At 51.1% G+C, this 20,349-nt stretch overlaps 1 protein-coding gene across 1 annotated transcript; it reads right to left on the bottom strand.

Moving 5' to 3' along the window:
* Positions 1-1,768: 1,768 nt before the first annotated feature.
* Fam166c (family with sequence similarity 166 member C) lies at positions 1,769-20,230 on the bottom strand. The gene is made up of 4 exons (XM_021229224.2): positions 20,093-20,230; positions 5,959-6,229; positions 4,012-4,124; positions 1,769-1,983 (listed from the first exon to the last, which is right to left on the bottom strand). The coding sequence occupies exons 1-4, from the start codon at positions 20,164-20,166 to the stop codon at positions 1,839-1,841; spliced, it is 603 nt and encodes a 200-aa protein (XP_021084883.1). The 5' UTR covers positions 20,167-20,230; the 3' UTR covers positions 1,769-1,838.
* Between the last annotated feature and the right edge of the window lie 119 nt (positions 20,231-20,349).

Here is a 20,349-nt window from a genome sequence, read left to right as displayed (position 1 = left end):
GGAGGGGACCGAGCCAAATGGAACGAAGTTCAGAAGGAAAATATTCAGCCCTCCCTCCCCTGGAACCTACCCGGGACCCATCGTCTTCCAGGGCAGTGTCAGGGCTGTGTGCGCATAGCTGTCATTCCAACTGGCGCCTGGCCTCTCTGTCTTCCTCCCACAGAGACGACATCTTGGCCCTGCTTGCCACCCTTGGGCTCTGGGGATGAGACCATGTGTGACCAGCATTTAGGGCCTATTTGCTTCGCTATTCAGCCAAGCCCCGCAATGAATTTGGCGACTCCGGGGACACTTTGGGGTCCAGCTGGCCAGAGACTCTGAGACATAAGAGAAACTCATCATGAGAGCTGTGGCAGCTGCCAGATGGCTACCTGCTGGGCACGTGGTTTTCCTCATCCTGGTCCCGAGGGAGGCAGAGAAACACTAATTACACAGGAAGGGTTATTTGGTTACAGTGTACACTTGAATCCTGTCTTTAGGTCTTGACTCACCTGTTCTGAGGCAATAGGCAACCCAGTGCTCACGGGAGTCCCCTTGATCAGGAGGGGAGGGGATGCTGGGGTAGCCCAATAGTGAGTACACTCCTGAGCTGAGATCTCAGAACCGCCTATGGGGCTGTTGTGTCCTGCCCTCTGCCCTGTCAAAGTCTCCCAGGAGGTCAGAAGCAATCACGCTGAGAGAGCAGACTTTGACCCTCAAAGGTCACCTAGGCTTGTGACCTTGGTACCACTCCCCGTGGCCAAGTTGTTAAGAGTAGTTTCGTCCCAGCTAACTCCTCCAGCTCTTCAACAAGTAAGTTCTCTCAGCAGTAGTGACACACACCTTTAGTCCCAGCACTTGGGAGGCAGAATCAAGTGGATCTTTGAGTTCAAGGCCAGCCTGGTCTACAGAGCAAGTTCCAGAACACCCAGGACTACCCTGTCTCCAAAAAAAAAAAAAAAAAAGAGAAAAAGACACAAGCTCAAGGGTAGATATGTACTTAACCAGCTCCGACCTGTCCATGCTGAGCACAAGGTGCACAGATGACTTTCAAGAGCTGCCAGGCCCCTTCTGTCTCCACATGGGTATGTGACAGAGAAGCCAGGACTGAGGGCCCCAAAAGACCAGGTTCAAATCTTGCCTGTGCCATTTCCTTACTGTGTGTGCTTGGGCAACTTTCTCAGCATCCTGGAAGTTCCAGGTCTTCAGTGAAGAGGGTGGGTGATGCCGTCCTCACACGTTATCAAAAGATCAATTAAATGACACCAAGGCTCCAGGGAGCATTCCTTACCATGTGTGAGGGTTATCTTGATTGCCAATTCGACTGGACTAAGAAACACCCAGGGAGTTAGTGACACACGCTTTTGAAAGCATCAGTGAGGTGTTTGCAGAGTCAATTAGCTGAGGGTGGAAATCCCACTCGGAATGTGAGCAGCCATCCCATGGACTGGCTCCCAGACTGAGTGAAGGGAAAAGGAAAAAGTCAGAGCTGAACACCGACACCCAGGACAATTGTTTGGGAGCCATGGTACCCGCTTACGGACACGGGCTGGTGTTCTCAGTTATACCAGTGAAAGCAGATCTGAGGTCTCCGTGCCTCAAGGACTGCCTGGGCAGCCTTGTGAGCCTGACCTTTGTCAGAGCCACTGACCCCCACCTACCTCAACTTGGGAGCAGCTGGAAGGCCCACGGCAGCTGACACGCATCTCAGTTTGATGCTTAGCTCTCCCCAGGTACTCAGGTTACCTTCATGCATGGTGACAGGATCCAAAGGAGGCACATGGGACGGTTGTGGCTGAAGGTTTTATTGCAAGCAAGCCAGACTGGTGAGGTCCAGGCTCCCTGGCATCAGCCTAGTTTCAGGCTCTGAACTCGAAGTATAGGTCCCTCCTTTGCCGCTCTTGTGAGGGGACCCTCTTTCCTGATGGGTAGGTCTGGTAGTTCTTCGGGTAGTCAGGGGACACTCTTAAAAGGTTCCATTTAGTCTTTGGGCTCAGAGGAGGCCTGGGGGGTAAGAACGGGGCCACTGTCAGACAGAATGCCTGGCGGGGAGGATCAAGCGTGTTCGCCATAGTCCCAGTACCCCCAGTAGCTTTGTCACCCCAGCCATTCAGCAGTGTGACATCTGCTAAGTCACATGACTTGGGTATGGATTCTGGTCCCATCTCCTGCTGGAAACAAACCCATGTAACAAGGAAGTGCTTGTTACTGTCACCTCGGTGTCTCTGTTCTAAAGGAGGCTCTGCATACAAAGCACTTAACATAATGCAAGGCGAAGAGTAGACACAACTGTTACAGAGATGGTGGCTGCTGCTGCTGCTGATCCGGTAAAGACGATGATGGTGATGGTAACGGGGGTGGGGATGGTGGTGATGGGGGTGCAGGTGATGGTGGTGATGGGGGTGATGGTGGTGATGGTGGTGATGGGGATGATGGGGGTGATGGTGGTGATGGGGGTGATGGGGGTGATGGTGGTGATGGGGGTGATGGTGGTGATGGGTGAAGTGATTGTCCAAAAAGGTAGACATGCTCCAGGTTACAGAACTGATCACTGATCTTCCCTAGCTGCTTAAGATGAACTCTCTGGGTCAGAAATGGCACTGCCAGAAGCACAGACTACCAGGTAATTTGGTGAAGAGAGAGATACAAGGATCTGAAGACTGAAGAACACATCTGGCAAGACCTCAGGAGACCTGTCCCCATGGACACACTGGCTCAGGACTGCCTCGTTAGAGAGATGGTCACACTCAAAGGCTAAATTGACTGCAGCAGACATGGGTCTCTTCCCAGACTGGGTCTCCAACTACCAGGCCCAACTCCCGAGGTCCTCACCAGACTCAACTTGCCTACTTATCAACAGACCCGCCTATGTCACAGAGACACAATGAGACAATGCCTGCAAAGTGTATCAAACTGTGTGGGAACAGTTGCTTTATCTACATCTGGATGCTGAAGCTGGGTTCTTGAGGTGAGCAGGGGTTAAGAAGGGTTAGAAACCTGCCCAATGACCTACTAAGAGCCCCTCCACAGACAGAGATGGGTTACAACAGTGGAGTCTCTAGCCCAGGGACAAGTCACCACCCTACCCCACCCATAGGTACCTAGTAACAAACGTGTGATCCCTCAGATGGCAGGAGGGAGTGACGTGGCTTGGCTCACCTTGCAGGGCCAAGTAGGTCTTCCCTGGAGGTGGGCCACGCCTCCCAGATAGCCCCCCGTGTGAGCGCTGGCTGCAACGTGCTTTCTTGCACTTTTAACTTGGCTAGTTAGACTTTTCAGGTATCATCAAGTCCTTGATGTGCGACTAGGTTCCCAGAATATCCCAGAATATTCCATAGGAGGGGGCTAGAAGGTGGGGGTAGCAAGTGGATGGCTTGGCTCTAGTCAATGTAGTGTCCTAGTCAACCACCAGAGGGCAGCAGCAGCTCCAGGTTTGGACTGGTGCAGCTTTGAGAGAGGGGGCCTTTGCAGAGGAAGCAGTGGGCAGGTTCGCACTAGCAAAGGTTGGGAAACATGCCTCTTGTCCAGAAAACACTTTCTGAGTCTGCCCATGCGTGTTCCTGGTATTCTTCCTCCACAAGTTGCTGGACCTGCGACCCTCTCTGCAATGCAACTGTCTCTAACGGCAGGCACCACAGGTTTGGTTGCTAATTGGTTCTGAGAGAGAGAGAGAGAGAGAGAGAGAGAGAGAGAGAGAGAGAGAGAGAGAGAGAGAGAGAGAGAGAGAGACAGAGAGAGAGAGACAGAGAGAGAGAGACAGAGACAGAGACAGAGGCAGAGAGACAGAGAGACAGAGAGACAGAGAGACAGAGAGACAGAGAGACAGAGAGACAGAGAGACAGAGACAGAGAGACAGACAGAGAGAGACAGACAGAGAGAGACAGACAGAGAGAGACAGACAGAGAGAGACAGACAGAGAGAGAGACAGAGAGAGAGACAGAGAGAGAGAGACAGAGAGAGAGAGAGAGAGAGAGAGAGAGGACACGTGTGCATGCACATTTGTTCACAGGAGAGGAAGACGGGGACACTCACAGGTCTGTGGGTAGGGGGTACCGGTCCCACTCCTTCACAGGCAACACGAAGTAGGGAACACGGGGCACCATGCCGGTCTTGTCCTGGTAGTACTTCCGCTGCTGCTGTGCTATCTACAGCTCAGTCAAAGAACACACAACAGGTCGTCACTGAATCACCTGTTCCCAGCTATACCCAGTCAGGAGTGAGAAGTCTCCCCGTACTCCTGGTACAGTCCACAGGGACCCAGCTCAACTGCTAACCAGCTGTTGTCCTCTATGCCTCAGTTTCTCCTCTGCCCATCAGGTATACTGACACCCACATAGCGGTTTTGCTACAGTGAGTCAAGGAGACCAAGCAACTAAGAAGTTCTGAAATCCCAGCTTAACGTGTGCATGCCTATCCACTGTCCACACACATGCTCTAAGCACACCTACCATGTCCACACATGCATACCCTAAGCACACCTACCATGTCTACACACACATGCTCTAAGCACACCACTGTCCACATGAGCTCTGCCTCTCCTTCACTCCTGGAGCAGGTGTGTCTGTGCAAGTCAAAATGGAGAAAAAGGTTGCCACTGAGACAGTCCCATGGCTTCTTGATGGCCGAGATCATCGGCTGAGCCTACCCCTAGAGAACTTTCCTCACTCAGACAAGTCCCTTGCTCTGGTATCAGGCAGAGTCTGTGTTCTTCCTACCAGGCTCCTCTCTCTCTCTTTCTCTCTCTCTCTGTCCCCCTCTCTCTCTGTCCCCCTCTCTCTGTCCCTCTCTCTCTGTCCCTCTCTCTCTGTCCCTCTCTCTCTGTCCCTCTCTCTCTGTCCTCTCTCTCTCTGTCCCTCTCTCTCTCTGTCCCTCTCTCTCTCTGTCCCTCTCTCTCTCTGTCCCTCTCTCTCTCTGTCCCTCTCTCTCTCTCTCTCTGTTCCTCTCTCTCTCTGTGTGTCCCCCCTGTCTCCCTCTCTCCCTGTCCCCCCCCTCTTAGAGCTAGCATAAACCAAACCCTCATTCCAACCAAGGGAACAGGCCTGTGTGCCTGGGTGCCTGTGTGCCTGTGTGCCTGGGTGCCTGTGTGCCTGTGTGCCTGTGTGCCTGGGTGCCTGGGTGCCTGGGTGCCTGGGTGCCTGGGTGCCTGTGCTGTACTGGGACACTTGATGAGCCAGAGAAACAAAAGTACCAGGTGTGGTTAGATCCCCTTCATCTTCATCTCCTCATTGGACAGTTTGGCCCGATCTGGGCTAAGGATGACCGGGGCACATTCTTAGAGAAATGGAGACTGTGGAGGCTTAGAGAGTACCAGGAAATTCCACTGGGGCCTCAGATTGTGTATGATTTTCCCTGGGGTTTGTTTTGGGCCTTCAGGTAAGAATTAAGCAAGTACCCTATGCTGGCTAGTTTTATGTCAGTGTGACACAAGCTAGAGTCACTTGGGAAAGGGAAAACCTCAATAGAGAAAATGCCTCCAACAGTTTGGCCTGTAGACAAACCTGTGGGACATTTTCTGGATTGATGATTGATGTGGGAGGGCTCAGCCCATTGTGGGCGGGGCTAACTCTGGCAGGAGGCTCTGAGCAGCCACCGGGAGCAAGCCAGCAAGCAGCATTTCCCCCAGGGCTTCTTGCTCCGGTTCCTGCCTCCAGGTTCCTGCCCTGACTTCCTCCCATAATGACTGTAATATGGAAGGGTAAACCAGATAAACCCTCTTCTCCCCAAGCTGCCTTTGTCATGGCGTTTTAGCACAGCAATAGAAACTAAGATAGAACCATGGAGTTGAAAGACTAGAGGGGGCAGGGGCATCCTTGAATGATTTCCCAACCGCACTGGCTGTAGACTGAGGGAGACAGAGCCGCAGAGACCCCTGGGGTATGGGAGACCTCCTCTGGCCCCGAAACTCTCTGGAGAAGACATTCCCCACCACACCCCCCCAGCCATCCAGGCCGTCCCAGGCTGTGACTGTGGCCAGCTTACCTCATAAAAGTTAGTGATCTCAGAGTTGCGCCTGCTGTCCAGGTTAAATCGGGAGTAGGTGGGCAGGTGCAGCCAGCGATCCCAGTTCCGCCCTTGGCTGGCCAGCACCACAGAGGGATTAGGGGAGAAGATGGTGGGAAAGCGTCCCCCGCTGAGGAGTGCGTAGCTCTTCTCCAAGGCTTTGTTACGGAGGTCCTGGAAGTACTTGAAGGTGGTGGTGCCGTAAGAGGAGCCAAAGGAGGCGGCCACACCGGGGACATGGCCTTTATACCTGCAGTGATAGTGGGGAGGGGACGTGGGGGGGGGGGGAGATGAAACCTCATGACATCCATAGCTAGTTCCCAGACAGGCTCTTGGCAATTGAAGGCTCCTGTGCCCCTCTGGTTGTGACAGGATTTTCTCTTTCTTTCTTTTTCTTTCTTTCTTTCTTTCTTTCTTTCTTTCTTTCTTTCTGTTGTTTTTTTGAGACAGAGTTCTTCTGTGTAGCTCTGTAGACCAGGCTGGCTCCAAACTCACAGAGATCTGCCTGCCTCTGCCTCTTGAGTGCTGGGATTAAAGGTGTGCACCACCACTGCCTGGCTTCCATGACAGGATTCTTAAAGCGCACTAGCTTGCTCGGGTCTTTGGGGGAGGTCACGTGAAAAGGCTTCTAGGCTGCTTCCTTGGCACAGAGGGTTTGACTGGGTGGTTGTCCTCTAGACCATAGGCCTCTGAACCTCTCAGGGAGCCTCCTGAGTACGGATCCCCCAGCTCTTCGGGGGCCAGGCAGAAGATTCTGGACTTTGTCTAGCCCTGGTCTTCCATAGTCATCTCATTAATCTCATCAGAGAGGAGAGAGAATAGGAGACATTGGCAGGGCTTGGCAGTGAAATGCTGTGGGTGTTTGGTTTTCTGCAGCACAAGCCTGACTGGGTCTCGTTCCTATGAATCCGAGTTCCCTAAAGGGAGTTGCACCTTCAACTAAACTTTTTTTCAAGGCTGGGTAGCTGATTCAAACTCCGTTTTAATCTCTAAGAAGTTGGAATCGGAGGGGTGGGGATGTTGCAGGTCCAGAGCCCAATCACATCCTATCTTGGGCTACCTGCAGCCCACTAAACAGCCATGCCTTGCCCGCCCTTGTGTCTGACCTCATATCCAGTGACTAACAGATAAAACCCTTTGGAGTGCATTAACTTAAAACTCTATTTTCTACCAACCAAAGGGCTAAGGAGGAATGCGGTCAGACGGCATGTTGGGACCATGACAGAGGGAACTGCTCCTAGTGTCTAATCAGAGGTCCCACCAATGCATTTTTAAAGTGACTTATGACTTCCTTTGTTCTGTTACTATAAAAGCTTCACTGAACCGTTACCACATCAGAACACAGAATTCAGAGTAATATAACCCTGAGTCCGGGCCCACAGACACCCATGTTTGGCGCTGGAATAAAACTCTTCTCCTTTGAGGTGAGAGTTGCGTTGTTGTTTTTAATTAAAAATCCCTTTTGAAAATGTCATACATGAGTGCTGGATTTCCATCTGTTCCATTCACCCCTTCCAACTCCTCAAGATAATTGTGGTTTTCAGGTTGACTTTCCCATGGCCTCACAAGATTTATTCAAGCGACCTGGGGGCCTTACCAAAGACCTGTGGTGCCAAACGGCCTTCAATAGCTCTTTCGATGCCCAGGAGGCCCAGGCAAGAGGGACAGAGGTATGAAAGCAAGGGCCCGGTGACTCTTCTGGGACAGGAGACCCGGGCTCCAGGCAGCTTTCAGAGGGAGGCTGCCCAGTGCATCAGACACAGCCCAAAGCTTTCCAGTCTGCATCGTCCCTATTTGCCCTCTGCTCCTCACCCCCAACATCCGATTCTCCTTCATACTGCTGTCGAAACTGCTGCTGCTGATTTCCCTACTGTTAGTGCAGAGGGCCTCTCCCTTCCAACCTGGAAATGCCACTTTTGATTGCCCTGTTCTCATTCTTTTGAGTCTCTTCATCCTTTTCCTCTCATGAGAGAGAGAGAGAGAGAGAGAGAGAGAGAGAGAGAGAGAGAGAGAGAGAGAGAGAGAGAGAGAGAGAAGGCATACTTGTGTGGAAATCAGAGGTCGATGTGGGGGTTCATCCTCCATTGCTCTCCACCTGACTTTTTGAGACAGGCTCTCCCGCTGAATCTGGAGCTTACCTGGCTGCACTGACTCTCTAGTGAGCACTGTGAAGCCTCCAGACTCCCAGTGCTCAAGTTATTGATGTGTTCTCCCATGCTTGGATTTTAAACTTCTATGTGGGTGGTAGGCAGCTGGATTCAGACCTTGTTCTATTGCTGAGAAGGGACACCATGAGCAAGGCATCTCTTATAAAAGAAAACATTTAGTTGGGAGCTTGCTTAGAGTGTCAGAGGTTTAGTCCATTACCACCATGACAGGGCACATAGCACTGGAGCAGTAACTGTGAGTTACAACCTGATCCACAGGCAGAGAGGAAGAGAGAAACACTGGGCGTGGTGTAGGCTTCTGAAACCTCAAAGCCCACCCCCTAGGGATGCACTTCCTTCAACAAGACCACACCTCCTAATCCTTCTAATCTTATCAAATAGTCCAACTATGTGCTATCTAAGCGTTCAAATATCTGAGCTTATGATGGTTATTCTCATCCAGTCCACATTTCACTATGGCCACTATAGACCTGTAGCTATACCGTACTGCAAAATGCATTTAATCCAACTTCAAATGTCCCTATAGACTTTCAGTCTCAACACAGTCTGAAAGTCCAAAGCTCAACTCTCTTCTGAGACTAAGTCAATGGCTTAACTGTAACCCACTGAAAAAAATCACAATCTAAAAGCAGGTCACATACTCCCAGCACATAATGGCACACAGAATATACATTACCATTCCAAAAGGGAAGAAAGGAAACACAGTGATCATATGCTGCATCAAAAAGCAAGACCTAAAACAAGCAGGGCACACACAAAACTGCATCTCCGCGTCGGATGTCAAGGTGCTCTCCAGATCTCCACCCCCTTTCAGCTTTGTTGACTGCAACGCAGCTTCTTTCTTTTCGGCTGGATCCACAAACAGCCAGCAGCCCTTCCTGGCAGACATCCTACATCTCTGACATCTCCAGCATCTTGAGGTCTCCAACAAAATCCAGGTTTTACCTTCGCAGCCTCACATGATGGCCTCTCTGGACCTCCATGCAGCCTCACATGATGGCCTCTCTGGACCTCCATGCAGCCTCACATGATGGCCTCTCTGGACCTCCATGCAGCCTCACATGATGGCCTCTCTGGACCTCCATGCAGCCTCACATGATGGCCTCTCTGGACCTCCATGCAGGGACACGGCTGATGCACATCTGGCCTCAGCAGCTTTGGGAGATCCCACAACCCCTTTCCTGTGCATTCCTTGGTAAAGGCCAGACAACATGGTCAAAGATGCCAAGTTCTTTTGCTTGTAGGGTACGGAACTTGGTCCCTTTGTTCAATTACACGTGTATCAGCTTTCTGTTGTTGATGGATTCCTTTACTGCTTAAACTTTCCTTTAATTCCCTTTCACAACCTCTTAATGGATGGGGTTCCTTCGGGGTCTGTTCTGACACACCAGCCATGGCCGTAACCATAATCTAGCCTAGGAGTCCTCTTCAAGCACAAAGCATGCTACACATCTTTCTTGGCTCTTTCCAAGGCGTGACTTCTCACTCCTACTTTGCCCAGCAGTCTGGCCTTAACTCCATACTGAGTTCTCCCTAGCTGTCCAGGTGAAAATGCAGACATCTCCCTCCATCACAGCCAATCAGACAGCGAGTCCCATCACTCCACCCATATCACTTAAGCTCAGTCATATCTCCTTCACTGAGACTGACTATAGCATCACTGGTCTCATAACTGTGCTCAAACGTCTGCTCCTAGAGTCCATCCCCACAGTCCAGACACTGCACTGCCCAACATCACACCCTTAGTGAAGTAGTTAAAGCCCTGCCCATCTGAATCTCAAGGTCACCTGACATCCCATGCCTAAGGGGCTCTGTGATTCTACAGGTGTCATATTCTGTCGCTCTCTGTGCCCTCTCTCCTCTTTGCCTCCTCCTTTTCCTGGGTTCTCATTCTGTCTCCCAAAATCAGGATGTCAACCTGCTCATTCCACTCCCTCCTGACCCTGTCCCTGATCATTGCCCTCCCCCACCCCTGCTTTTTTTTTTTTTTTTTTTGAGATAGTGTCTTCCTATGTAGGCTGATTGAACTAAGCTGGCCTCACACTCATATCTTCCTGCCTCTACTCCCTGAGTGTATTACCCAATACTAAATGGTCCCTTGAGACTGGTCAAATACCACGACTCAGAGCTTCTCCCTCTCCTAGGTCTGAATGGGTTCCCTTTGCACCCTAAAATTCCCTCCATCACCGGCATCTTTTTCTGTGCTATTCAGATCGCTACACCTCTTCATGCCCTCCACCAGATGGCGAGTTTCTCAGATGTGGGATGGGTTTGTGTTTTACATATCTGAGTGCCCCGGTTCTGGCACATGGTATGTGGGGAGAAAACAAACTGTTTATTAAACAGACAAAAATGATGAGCAGCTAGTGTCTACAGCAGTTGTGATGGACACAGTTGAACGCAGATTAATACTGGAAAGTCAGGGACTTCTAATACAAGACAACACCCACTCCTCCTGAGAACAAGGAACTACAGCCTGTCTGTTTCTACATACCAGACACTCATCCTGCCCCAAGGGCTCTGTGTCTCCAGAGCCCCGCTTGGGTCTCTGCCTCCTTAACAATAGGCGTAAGCCCAGGATTAGACAATAATACAGGATTTCCTTCCCTGCATCTTCAGAAAAAATAGCAAGAGAAATTGTAGAGTGACAGACAAAGACCTGCTGGTCACTTGCCATTGTGGTCAGAATATCTCAAGTCCCATCATTCCCACCAGTGGGCCTGCTTGGGGTCTGGTAGCAAGGGTTGTGCCTGGGTCAGAGCAGCACGTAAAGCAAGAGGTGGCCAGGCTAGGAGACCCCATGGCTGCTTCGCGGGCTCTCTCCGGCCCCTTCCCTCTAGTCGTTGACTTCATCCTACTCTTCCACCCTTCTCCAGAGCCCGCCCTTCTGCATCCTCCTGGACTTCCTCCCGACAGCCATGCCTCCTCTGACATAGAAACTGAGGGCTCAGGGGTCTTTGTTGCCTCCCTTGCGAGCCTGTGTGGCCATCTTGGTCACTTCCAGCAGACAGAGTGCTCCTCTCTACCATAGCTCGTCCCCTCCTGGGTCTGGGGTCTACCTTTCTTGCCTCGTTGTCAGGAGGTCTCTTCTGTTTCTCTCAGCCTCCGCCTTTCCTCCCTGGCACCGCTAATATCTCCTTTTTCTCCTCACTTCTGCCCGGTGCCTAAAGGTGTTCCCTAGTCTTTTCTACACCGTGAAGCTCTGTGGGAGACTTTGCTGCCACCCACATCCTACCCTTTCTCTTCCCTTGTCTCCATTTCTCCAAAGAATGACACAGAACTTCTGTCTTCTTTCTTCAACCCTGGCCTTTCCTGACCCCTCAGTCCCGCTTCTATCCACCACTGAACCATAAGCCTGTACCGGGTTAGTCAAGCCATGCAAGGCCATCCAATGTCTTTGGCTCACATTGCCCATCTGCTACATTTGTGCCAATGACGATCCCTGTTTGGAAGGAAGCAACTCTGAGAAGCAGAAGCAGAGCTCCTGAGATGTCTCATGCTGCAGAGGAAACCTCCTAAAATGGAGGTTCAAGAAGCTGCAAAATCAAAGACAATAGGTATTCGGGGAGCTATTGCTTCACCTCTCCTTAGTCCCAGTGAGACTGGAGCTCCTTGACTCTCTTGCTGCTGTGTTATGGGGGGAGGCATCTGAGGGATGAGCTGACCAGAATTTTGGGCTGCTTATAGCTCCTTTTCTTTGGAAGGAGAGATGCATGCTTTGCCTTGCCATGTCAGAAGCCTCAATGAAATGTTTTCTTTATAAGAACTGTCATAGTCATGGTGTCTCTCCACAGCAGTAGAAAGCCTAACTAAGACACCACACCAATAAAAAAAAAAGAAAGAAAGGAGTGGAGGGATGGGAGGAACGAGGGAGGGAAGAGTGTGAGTTGCAGAGAACTCCCTACAGGAAGTACAACCCGAGACGGCCACACCAGCCACGTGGCCATCCGTCCTTCCTTAGCATGAAGATGTGGAAAACAAAGTACTCACAGGCCGTCCCTAAAAGAAGTGTTCGGTGACAGACCCTGCCAAACAAGGGCTGACTCAAAGGAACAGCTCAGTTCAGTCAAGCAGAGGCTCTGTGAGCAGGAAGGCTGGTGATCTTCCAACCTATTCACAAACATGACTGGGAATAGCAGCCAGGTGAGCACTGCTTGCAGAACAGAAGCGAATGTTATAAAACCTGTCACGGTAAAAATAACTTGAGCAACCAAAATTGAGAGGTGGGTGGAGGGGAGATGGGGGCACGCTAAGAATGTCTCCGAACAGTCAACCCATGCCATCGACAATGGAGATGCCATCAAAAGCACACGACATAATGACTCTCTCAGCCTTTGTGGGCTTTTAGACACTCCCTCCCTGCCCACCCCCACCCCCACACACTCAAGGATCTTGGAGGGATTAATATCTTTTTCTGATGAGTTGGCATTTATCTCAAGTCTGCCTGGTCTTTCCTTTTATTTCAGTTTCCTTCTCTTACATCTCAGTGAGATTAAATTTCCCACTTTCATTTTGAGATAGCAAATAAGGTCTGTATTTTTTTACAAAATGACTTTTATGTGACTTCACATCTGTCCTGTTTTTTCAGACCTAAGGTAGGCTTCACCAAATGGTAACTTTGGTGTCGGACTTGGGAAGACTTACTGCTTTCTTCTTTGCCTGTGCATTTGAGAGAGACACAGGGTGAGAGAGAGACAGAGCAAGAACAGAGAGAAGTTAAAAGTCACCTTTCTGGGAACCTACTGTGTGGTGGCACAATACCAGGGCATGGGGACATAAGCTCCAACTCTCAGGCAGAAGTCATGGTGTCATGAAGTCATGTCCTGCCTGCTGGGCCATGTTGACATCCAGCAAGGACCAGCTCCAAACCAAGCTGGACCATGGTCAGGGTCCTCAAGAAAGGCCAGGAGGGAATGCCCACTTACATTTCCTTTGGGAGTTAGGAGAACCACAAAGCAAGGGATTGGAGAGGTCTGGTGGAGGGTCAGTGCTAGTCATGGGTCATCTTGGAATTGCCCAGGGTCCTCTTTTCAAAGATGGGTTCCTTTGGGGAAACACCACCTTGGAAGACTTCCATCTCCTGTGCACTGATGATGCCTGGCTCCATCTCCAGCCCTAGCTATTCTGCCCACAGATGTTCTTGCTCTGCTCACCACACAGGGAACCTGCCCGCTTCCCCTTCTGCCCAGGGTTACACAATGCTGCCCTTGTTAACACCACCCCATCCAGAAAACAGTGGTCTGCTGTTTCTTCTCCATTACCCTACACATAGGCCTCCCTCAATCATATTCATGCATTCACCAGCTCTCTCTCTCTCTCTCTCTGCCTTCCTCTCTCCCACAGCTGTGTTCAACTAAGACAATCTCAATTCTCCTAGAGTCACCCCTCAACCAAGTCCTGCCCCCCCATCCCATCCATTTCCCATCCATCTCCCTGCCACCGTCAGAGCAATCTCCCTCACCGCTGGCCACTTCCCTCTAGACACCCAGGTACACACAGAAGTACACACCGTGTGGTACCCTTAGTCTCTGGCCATCAGTAGCTCCTCCATCTGCAGGGCTGATCTTCTGCCCCCAGGGGACTTTTCTTCTTCTCACTTAGGAAGAGCCTGTACTGGTTGCCTCCCTGACTTCACCCTGTGCCTCAGGCGATGTTTGCAATAGGCATTACCATCCTTACACTCAGACTCAAGTCCACACATACCCTGGTTAGCATTTTGTTTTGTCAACTTGACACAGCTAGCCTCAGCTAGGGAGAGGGAACTTCAACTCAGAAAATGCCTCCATTGATCAGATGGCCTGTAAGCAAGTCTGTGAGTTTTTTTGTTTTGTTTTGTTTTGTTTTTAATGAGGGATTGATGTGGGAGGTTGCCACCTAGGACAGGTCATCCTGGGTCATATAAGAAAGCAGGCTGAGCAAGCCATAGGGAACAAGCCAGTAAGCAGCACCCTCCAAGGTCTCCCCTTCAGTCCCTGCCTTCATTCCCTCCCTGAGAGTTCCCACCTTGGCCTCCCTCAAGATGGGCAGTGGTGAGATCTGTAGGACAAGTAAACCCTTTTCTTCTCAAGCTGATTCCGGTCAGTGTCTTCTCAGAGCAACAGTAGGCAAACTAAGCCTCTGTGTTCTTCCCAAGCCCCAGCACTCAATACGTGCTCACAGGAGGATCGAGGAGCAGGAAGCCCTGATCTCTGGGGAGTGTCCCTGACCTGTTCTGAAGGGAGCTCAGATTTCCAGAGGCATGAAGCATCCTGCCCACAGGGCACTGGGCTCCTCAGAAGGAAGGAGCTGTGGAAATGAGACTTGCCCCTGGGATTCTTCTCTTTGCCACCCCCAAGCTCCCTGCCATGCTCCTCCTCTGCCCCTGCCTCCCACCTTCTCTGAATGCTAAGGCATTTGCATCCCAATAGAATAGAAGCCCCCTCCTCCGCAACTCAAGTTCTGCCTGCCTTCCCTTCTGAATCCACAGTGCTGCCAGGTGTATGCGTGTGCACACAACCTCAGTATTTAGCACTCAGAGGACACATCCAGAAGCTAGGCGCGTGTCCCTTCATCTGGATGTGCGGGCCTTCAGCAGACCCATAGGGCTCCATGGTAGAAGCTTCTGCTGCCCTTTCTGTTGGCCCAGTGACCGTGGGGAATGGCAGTGGCACAAGCTCATCTCCTACCCACCCCTTCTTCTGTCCTTTCCCACTCATCTGCCCGCCATGTTTCTCCATCTACCTGTACACACAGGCTGGGAGATGCTGAGCCAGGTCCCTGGGCCAAGACCACAAATGGATTCTAGGGCCCATTGCGGATCGCCGTGTGCAGGGAGCAATCCCAACCTTGCCTCTTAAGAGCACTGGCTGGCCCCAGAGCTGACATTAAAATTAATTACCATGAGCATCAGGGATCCCTTGAGCAGCCTTATTAACTAATTAACTTGCTGCATTCAGCGTGCTCCCATTCCGCGCACAGCCTCTTTTCTGCTGTACCTTCCACTGAGGATGGAGCGGATAGCATCCTCCCATCCCTTGGCAGGACCTGGGAGGGCTTCCCACTGCCTGTGGGATGAAGAAGAAAGCAGGCCAGCTTCAGGGGGTCCCTAGCTGTGGGCCCGTGTAAGGGATCTTGCCAACCTTGTTCTTAACGTTCCTGTTGAAGCTTGCTCACACTAGCCAAGCAGACTGCTGCTTTGAAAACACAGAACCTCCAGCCCTTGCTTTTGCTCACGTCCTTCCCTCCATCCAGAGGGCTCCTTCTCCTCCCCTCCCTCCCTCCCTCCCTCCCACCCTCCCTCCCTCTCACCCTCCCTCTTCTTCCCTATCTGCCCTTGCAGGTGATGTCCAGTATACCCATTCCTTAAACAGGGCTATGAATTGAACCTAGGGCCTCATGCATGCTTGGTAAGTGCTCTATCATTGAACTAAATTCCCAGTCCAAGTACCCAAGTATTCTCATTCCCAGGAAGCCTCTGCTGATTAACCCCCTAGGCCCTGCTCACCCCTGTTCCGAGTCGTCTGTTCTTTGATCTATTGTATTTGAACCTATCTGAACCCTAGGAATATTCTTTCTACTGCTCCTGTTTGCGTTCCTGCCATTCCCACCAGCGCATGCTCTGTGTTCGTTGGACTGAAGTGACAAATGGGGGCTCGCTGTGAAGAGCCCCTCTTTCTCTGGGAAAGGAGGAGACCCTCTGATAGGTAGCCTAGGCTTCCGAGGCCCTGTTCTCAGGAGCCCCTCAATGCCCCAGCTTGCATGAGAGGCGACAGTTACCTCAGAACCACCTCCAACTCAGCTTTGGGCTGAGATCTGAGGAGATGGCCTTGCTGAGAGAGGTGAGGGAACCTCCCTGGGAAGAAAGGTAAATAGCTTGCCAGAGGACCCCAGAAAATGAGGACAGGCTTCCACTGAGGAGGGGAGCACTGGGATGGGGCTTCCCGAAGGGCAGGGTCTAGAAGAGGAGAGTGGGGTTTCAGAGTCTGATGTCTGCTGAAGGCCCCCTGCAGCTGGGAGGAGACTCCTAGAAAGTAGTTGCCTGCTGGCCTGAGTCAGACCCTACGGCCTAAGGCCGAGCCTTCACAAGTACACCAGAAAGGTAGCACACTGGGAGAACCCTTTTAAAAGATGCTGACATTGGTGCCTGCCCCTTCTCAAAGGCCCTCCACACTGGGAACCCCCGGGAGGGCCGAAAAACCTCATCCTTGTGCTTAGCCAACCAACGGCATCAGAACCTCTATGTGTGGCCCAAGGAAGGAGCCAAAGGAAAGCTCTCAGATCTAACACTGATGCCCACATCCAGCTTAGGTAGCCTGTGTCTCCTACTCCACGATGGACTGACCCACCATGAGCAGCACTCATGGTGCTAGGCCTGCCCTGAGCACTGCCCAACCCCATCCCCTCTGTCACCTCCTCTTTCTCACCCAAGAAGCCATAGGCTTCAGGGAGCTGGCAGGTGAGGGGATAGTTTGCTGGTACTCCCTTCATCTGGCCTCAAAAGAGTGGTTGCTGAAATGTGGCCAGGGTTTAAAAGGCTAGTATTAAAGAAGGGATAAATAGCTAGGATAAAAACTGAGTTACTTAAAGTCGTAATTAAACAAATGAGATAAAAAGCTAAGATAGTAAGTGTGCAAACAATTATCACTAATGATCATAGTATCTGTGTTCTCTAGTTTTTAATCTCTTGGATTTTATAAGTGCAGACACACACAAGCCTCTTCTTCCAGGAGGATTTATTGGTCCAAAATTTTCCACATGTTCAACTCTCTACACTCATTTTCTTCCTATACATATGTACTTACGATAAAGTTTAACTTATAAATTGTATACAACTAGAGATTAGCAATAACTAATGGTATAACGGGACAATTACAGTAATGCATTAATAAGAATTATTTAAAGCTTATGAATTATTTGCATCTGGAAGTTTAGACTGAGGTTGACCTTGGGTAACTGAAATTGCAGAAAGCCAATACACTATGTAGTGATGTGTCACCACACACCTTCTTAGATTTAGAGCCTCTATGGTGACATCTTGACACTAGCTACCAGGTGAATGCTACGAATCCATGATTTCTCCTCTGGAGTAAGCTTAAGCAAGAAGCAGGCTGGGCATGAATGAACAGATGGAGAGCCTGGGAGTATGATTGGAGGTTGAGAGCCAGGGAAGGTATTACCCACACCTGGCCTGCAGGCAGAGGGCAGGCTCTCACGGCAGCCAGTCTTATCCCTCAAAAAGACTTCTGGCCCCAGGGCCTCTGACCCAAGCATCCTCTGCCCCGTACAGTGTGGCACCTAATACTAGAGATAGTATCTACAGTCTACAGGAGGTGCCTGGACAATGAACCACTGAGGAACGCAAGACAGGAAAGGCCATTTTGACAGTCTTCTGAACACTGTCATCATCACCGCCACCAGCACCGGTCACTAGCATCCTTTCTTATCTGGTGCTGCCCCCAGTGCAGTGATCTAACAGATATCAGCTACCAAGTGCAGGGCTTTGTGCATATCGGCTGATTCTCTTTTAACTCGCGTGCATTGTCTTCATTTAATAGATAAGCTACGCAGAGCAGAATGGGGATAAAGAGCTTCCCCAAGGTAGCAAAATGATGGGACCCCGGTTCAAACCCAGGCAGGCTGGCTGCAGCATCTATCTCTCCTTCTACTCTGTTCCCTCCCTGCCTACTGAATGGGACCTGTGATGGACTCCACGGAGGCTCAGGGTAGATACGGGGATAAAGCAGAGTATTAAAGCCACAAGGGCATGCGGCATAGCCCAGCCCGGGAAAGAAATTCATTCCTCCTCTTGGTTGCTATGGAGACATCTTATTTAATTTTGGAGTGCTGTACGTGCCATGACCGGTGTGCGAAGGTCAGAGGACAGCTGTCAGGAAGGGGTTCTCTTCTCCTTCCTCCATGTGGGACCCATGTATTGAACTTGGGTCATCAAGCCCCTTTACCTGCTGAGCCCTCACACTGGGCCTTAGAGACCTTTCGACAGAGGGCTTGTAAAGGACCTATCACAGTGTGAGCCTAGTACATACTTGGGGAGTTGTGGTGTCACTGGCAGGCACCAGAGACCTGGCCCCATCTCAGCTGCTACAGTCACCAGCAGGAGATCATGCACAGACTCCCGTGAACCCCACGCCCGTTTCTGAAGCAGCAAGGAAATGGGCTGTGAGAGCTGTGTGTCCTAGCCAACCCAAATACTCTCTGCCTGCAGATAAAAACTACCAAGGAGGCTATTTGAGTGCCAGGGGAGACAGGCTGTTCTTTAAAATCTGTGATTACTGTTTGAAAAAGAACAGAAAAAAATAATAATTATCCGAGAGGGGTAGGGAACCCTGAATTCTTTCATTGAGTTAGTGGAGTTGCCAGTGAGGTGTGGAAACACCAGCTGCCTTGCTTCATTCCCTGGTTCATAGCAACCTTTAAGGAAAGCATCTCTCACAGAAAGATCGTGACAGGACATCAGCAGACACGGGCTCCCCTGCTCAGCCTAGTCCAGGCTAGTGAAGCCCCCTTCATGGCCACCTGTCATCCTGTCATTACTGTTTCTAAAGGCATCATGGGATAGGAGGTAACACTCCAGGGAACTGTAGAAAAGTGGTATGCTTAAAGAGGCACTGTGGGGTTGCCCTGAAATTACAGCTCTGATAGCTTCTAGAGTGAGGGAATTATGGGACAGGGCTGCAGGCACACTGTAGGCAGCAAAGAGCTAAGGGGGTCTGCTAGCAGAGGCTCTTCTAATAAAAGCCTGTGGAGGCTTGAGAAAAATAAAATATCAATGTCTCAAGCCAACCCTCATGACAGACATCCAGAATATGGCGAAAACACTGCTAGCCATGGCCACAAAGATGGATTCGAATTAAATCTTAAGTATTTACACGAGAGCCAGGCCTGGTGCCACAGGCTTCTGACGCTAGCACTTGGGAGGCTGAGGCGGGAGCATCAAGGGTTCAAGGACAGCCTAGCCTACCGAAAGAGCGCACGGTCAGCCTAGATAACTTAGGGAGGCCCCGTCTCAAAATCTAAAGGAAAGAAAATCTAAATAGAAGGCTGGGACCCCCTCAAGGGCAACCTCTCTATTATTTGTCTCCCCCCAGGATCCTATAACACCTGGCACATGAACACTCAACGTCTTTTCCAAGTGAAGAAAGATTGAATAAGCGAGCCCCAAGGAAAGCTGATCCAACACTCCTGGCTTGCCTTTGGGAAACTAGGCTTTTGTAAAACCAGCTTTGTCTGGTGGCAACCAAAGCAGCTTTAGATCTGACTGCACACCAGAGAAAGGTCCCACACACACTGGATGGGTGGAAACTGGAGCCCCGGACTCCGGTTGCAGCCACTTCTGCGTGTATTGTTTCTGAAGATGACGGTAACACAACGGCCCCTCCGTGCCTTGCTGCCTCTGCTGGAAAACAACTCCAATTTTATGCAAAATATACTGTGTTCTGTTGAGGCTGGTGGTTTTCATCTGGCAGTCTGCTCAGTTTGCAGGAGAGAGTACGTGTAAAACTCAGGTGGATAATGTACTCTACCAGCTGTCAAATACTGCCAGAGTCTGCCAGCCATGCCCTCCCAGAGTCAGTCCCTCCTTCAGTCCATAAATACTCATATCCCTGGAAAATCCAGCACGCTCCATGTTCGTCCTCACACTATTTCTCTGTGAGCCAGGCTGCTGCTCCAAACGCGTTCGCTTTCCTCCGTCTCTCTGGCCCCTTCCATAGCAGATGCCATTATCCTGGGCTTAATTCTCAGACATCAACTTCTCTAGACCCATCACCCGCCGCTACCCGTTACAGCAGAGAGCTGTGGAAGCCAAGAAGGAAAACTGGCCAGGTGGGGTCCCTTGAGTCCCCCATATTGGGAGGGCGGAACCTCAGCGTCCCGGCAGGTATATACAGTAGGGAGGAGGAGGGCTCTGACCCACAAGTTCAGGTGTGCCAGGGTTCCTGACGACTTACCCGGGCATGAGGGCGGGTGGCACGAAGGTGGCATTGAATTCGGTCATTAACGTGCCCGCGCTACGGGAGGCCATGGTGGGATGCTGCGAGCCCCGGCGCTGTGGCTCGGCTCAACTCTGTGGTAAACAGCCAGCTGGTCACCCGGCAACCACATGCCTGGCAACCCGAGTTCGTTCTGGGACAGTGATTCCTCTTTGCTGTGTGCTAGTTCGCCTCTCTCGCAGGCCTGAGAAGATGACCGCCCCTCCCTCCACAGG

The sequence above is a fragment of the Mesocricetus auratus genome, unplaced genomic scaffold (assembly GCF_017639785.1).
Source record: "Mesocricetus auratus isolate SY011 unplaced genomic scaffold, BCM_Maur_2.0 Super-Scaffold_100024, whole genome shotgun sequence".
NCBI classification, from domain to species: domain Eukaryota; kingdom Metazoa; phylum Chordata; class Mammalia; order Rodentia; family Cricetidae; genus Mesocricetus; species Mesocricetus auratus.
Note: the sequence above shows the minus strand (reverse complement) of the source record. Positions and strands in the feature narration are given on the sequence as shown.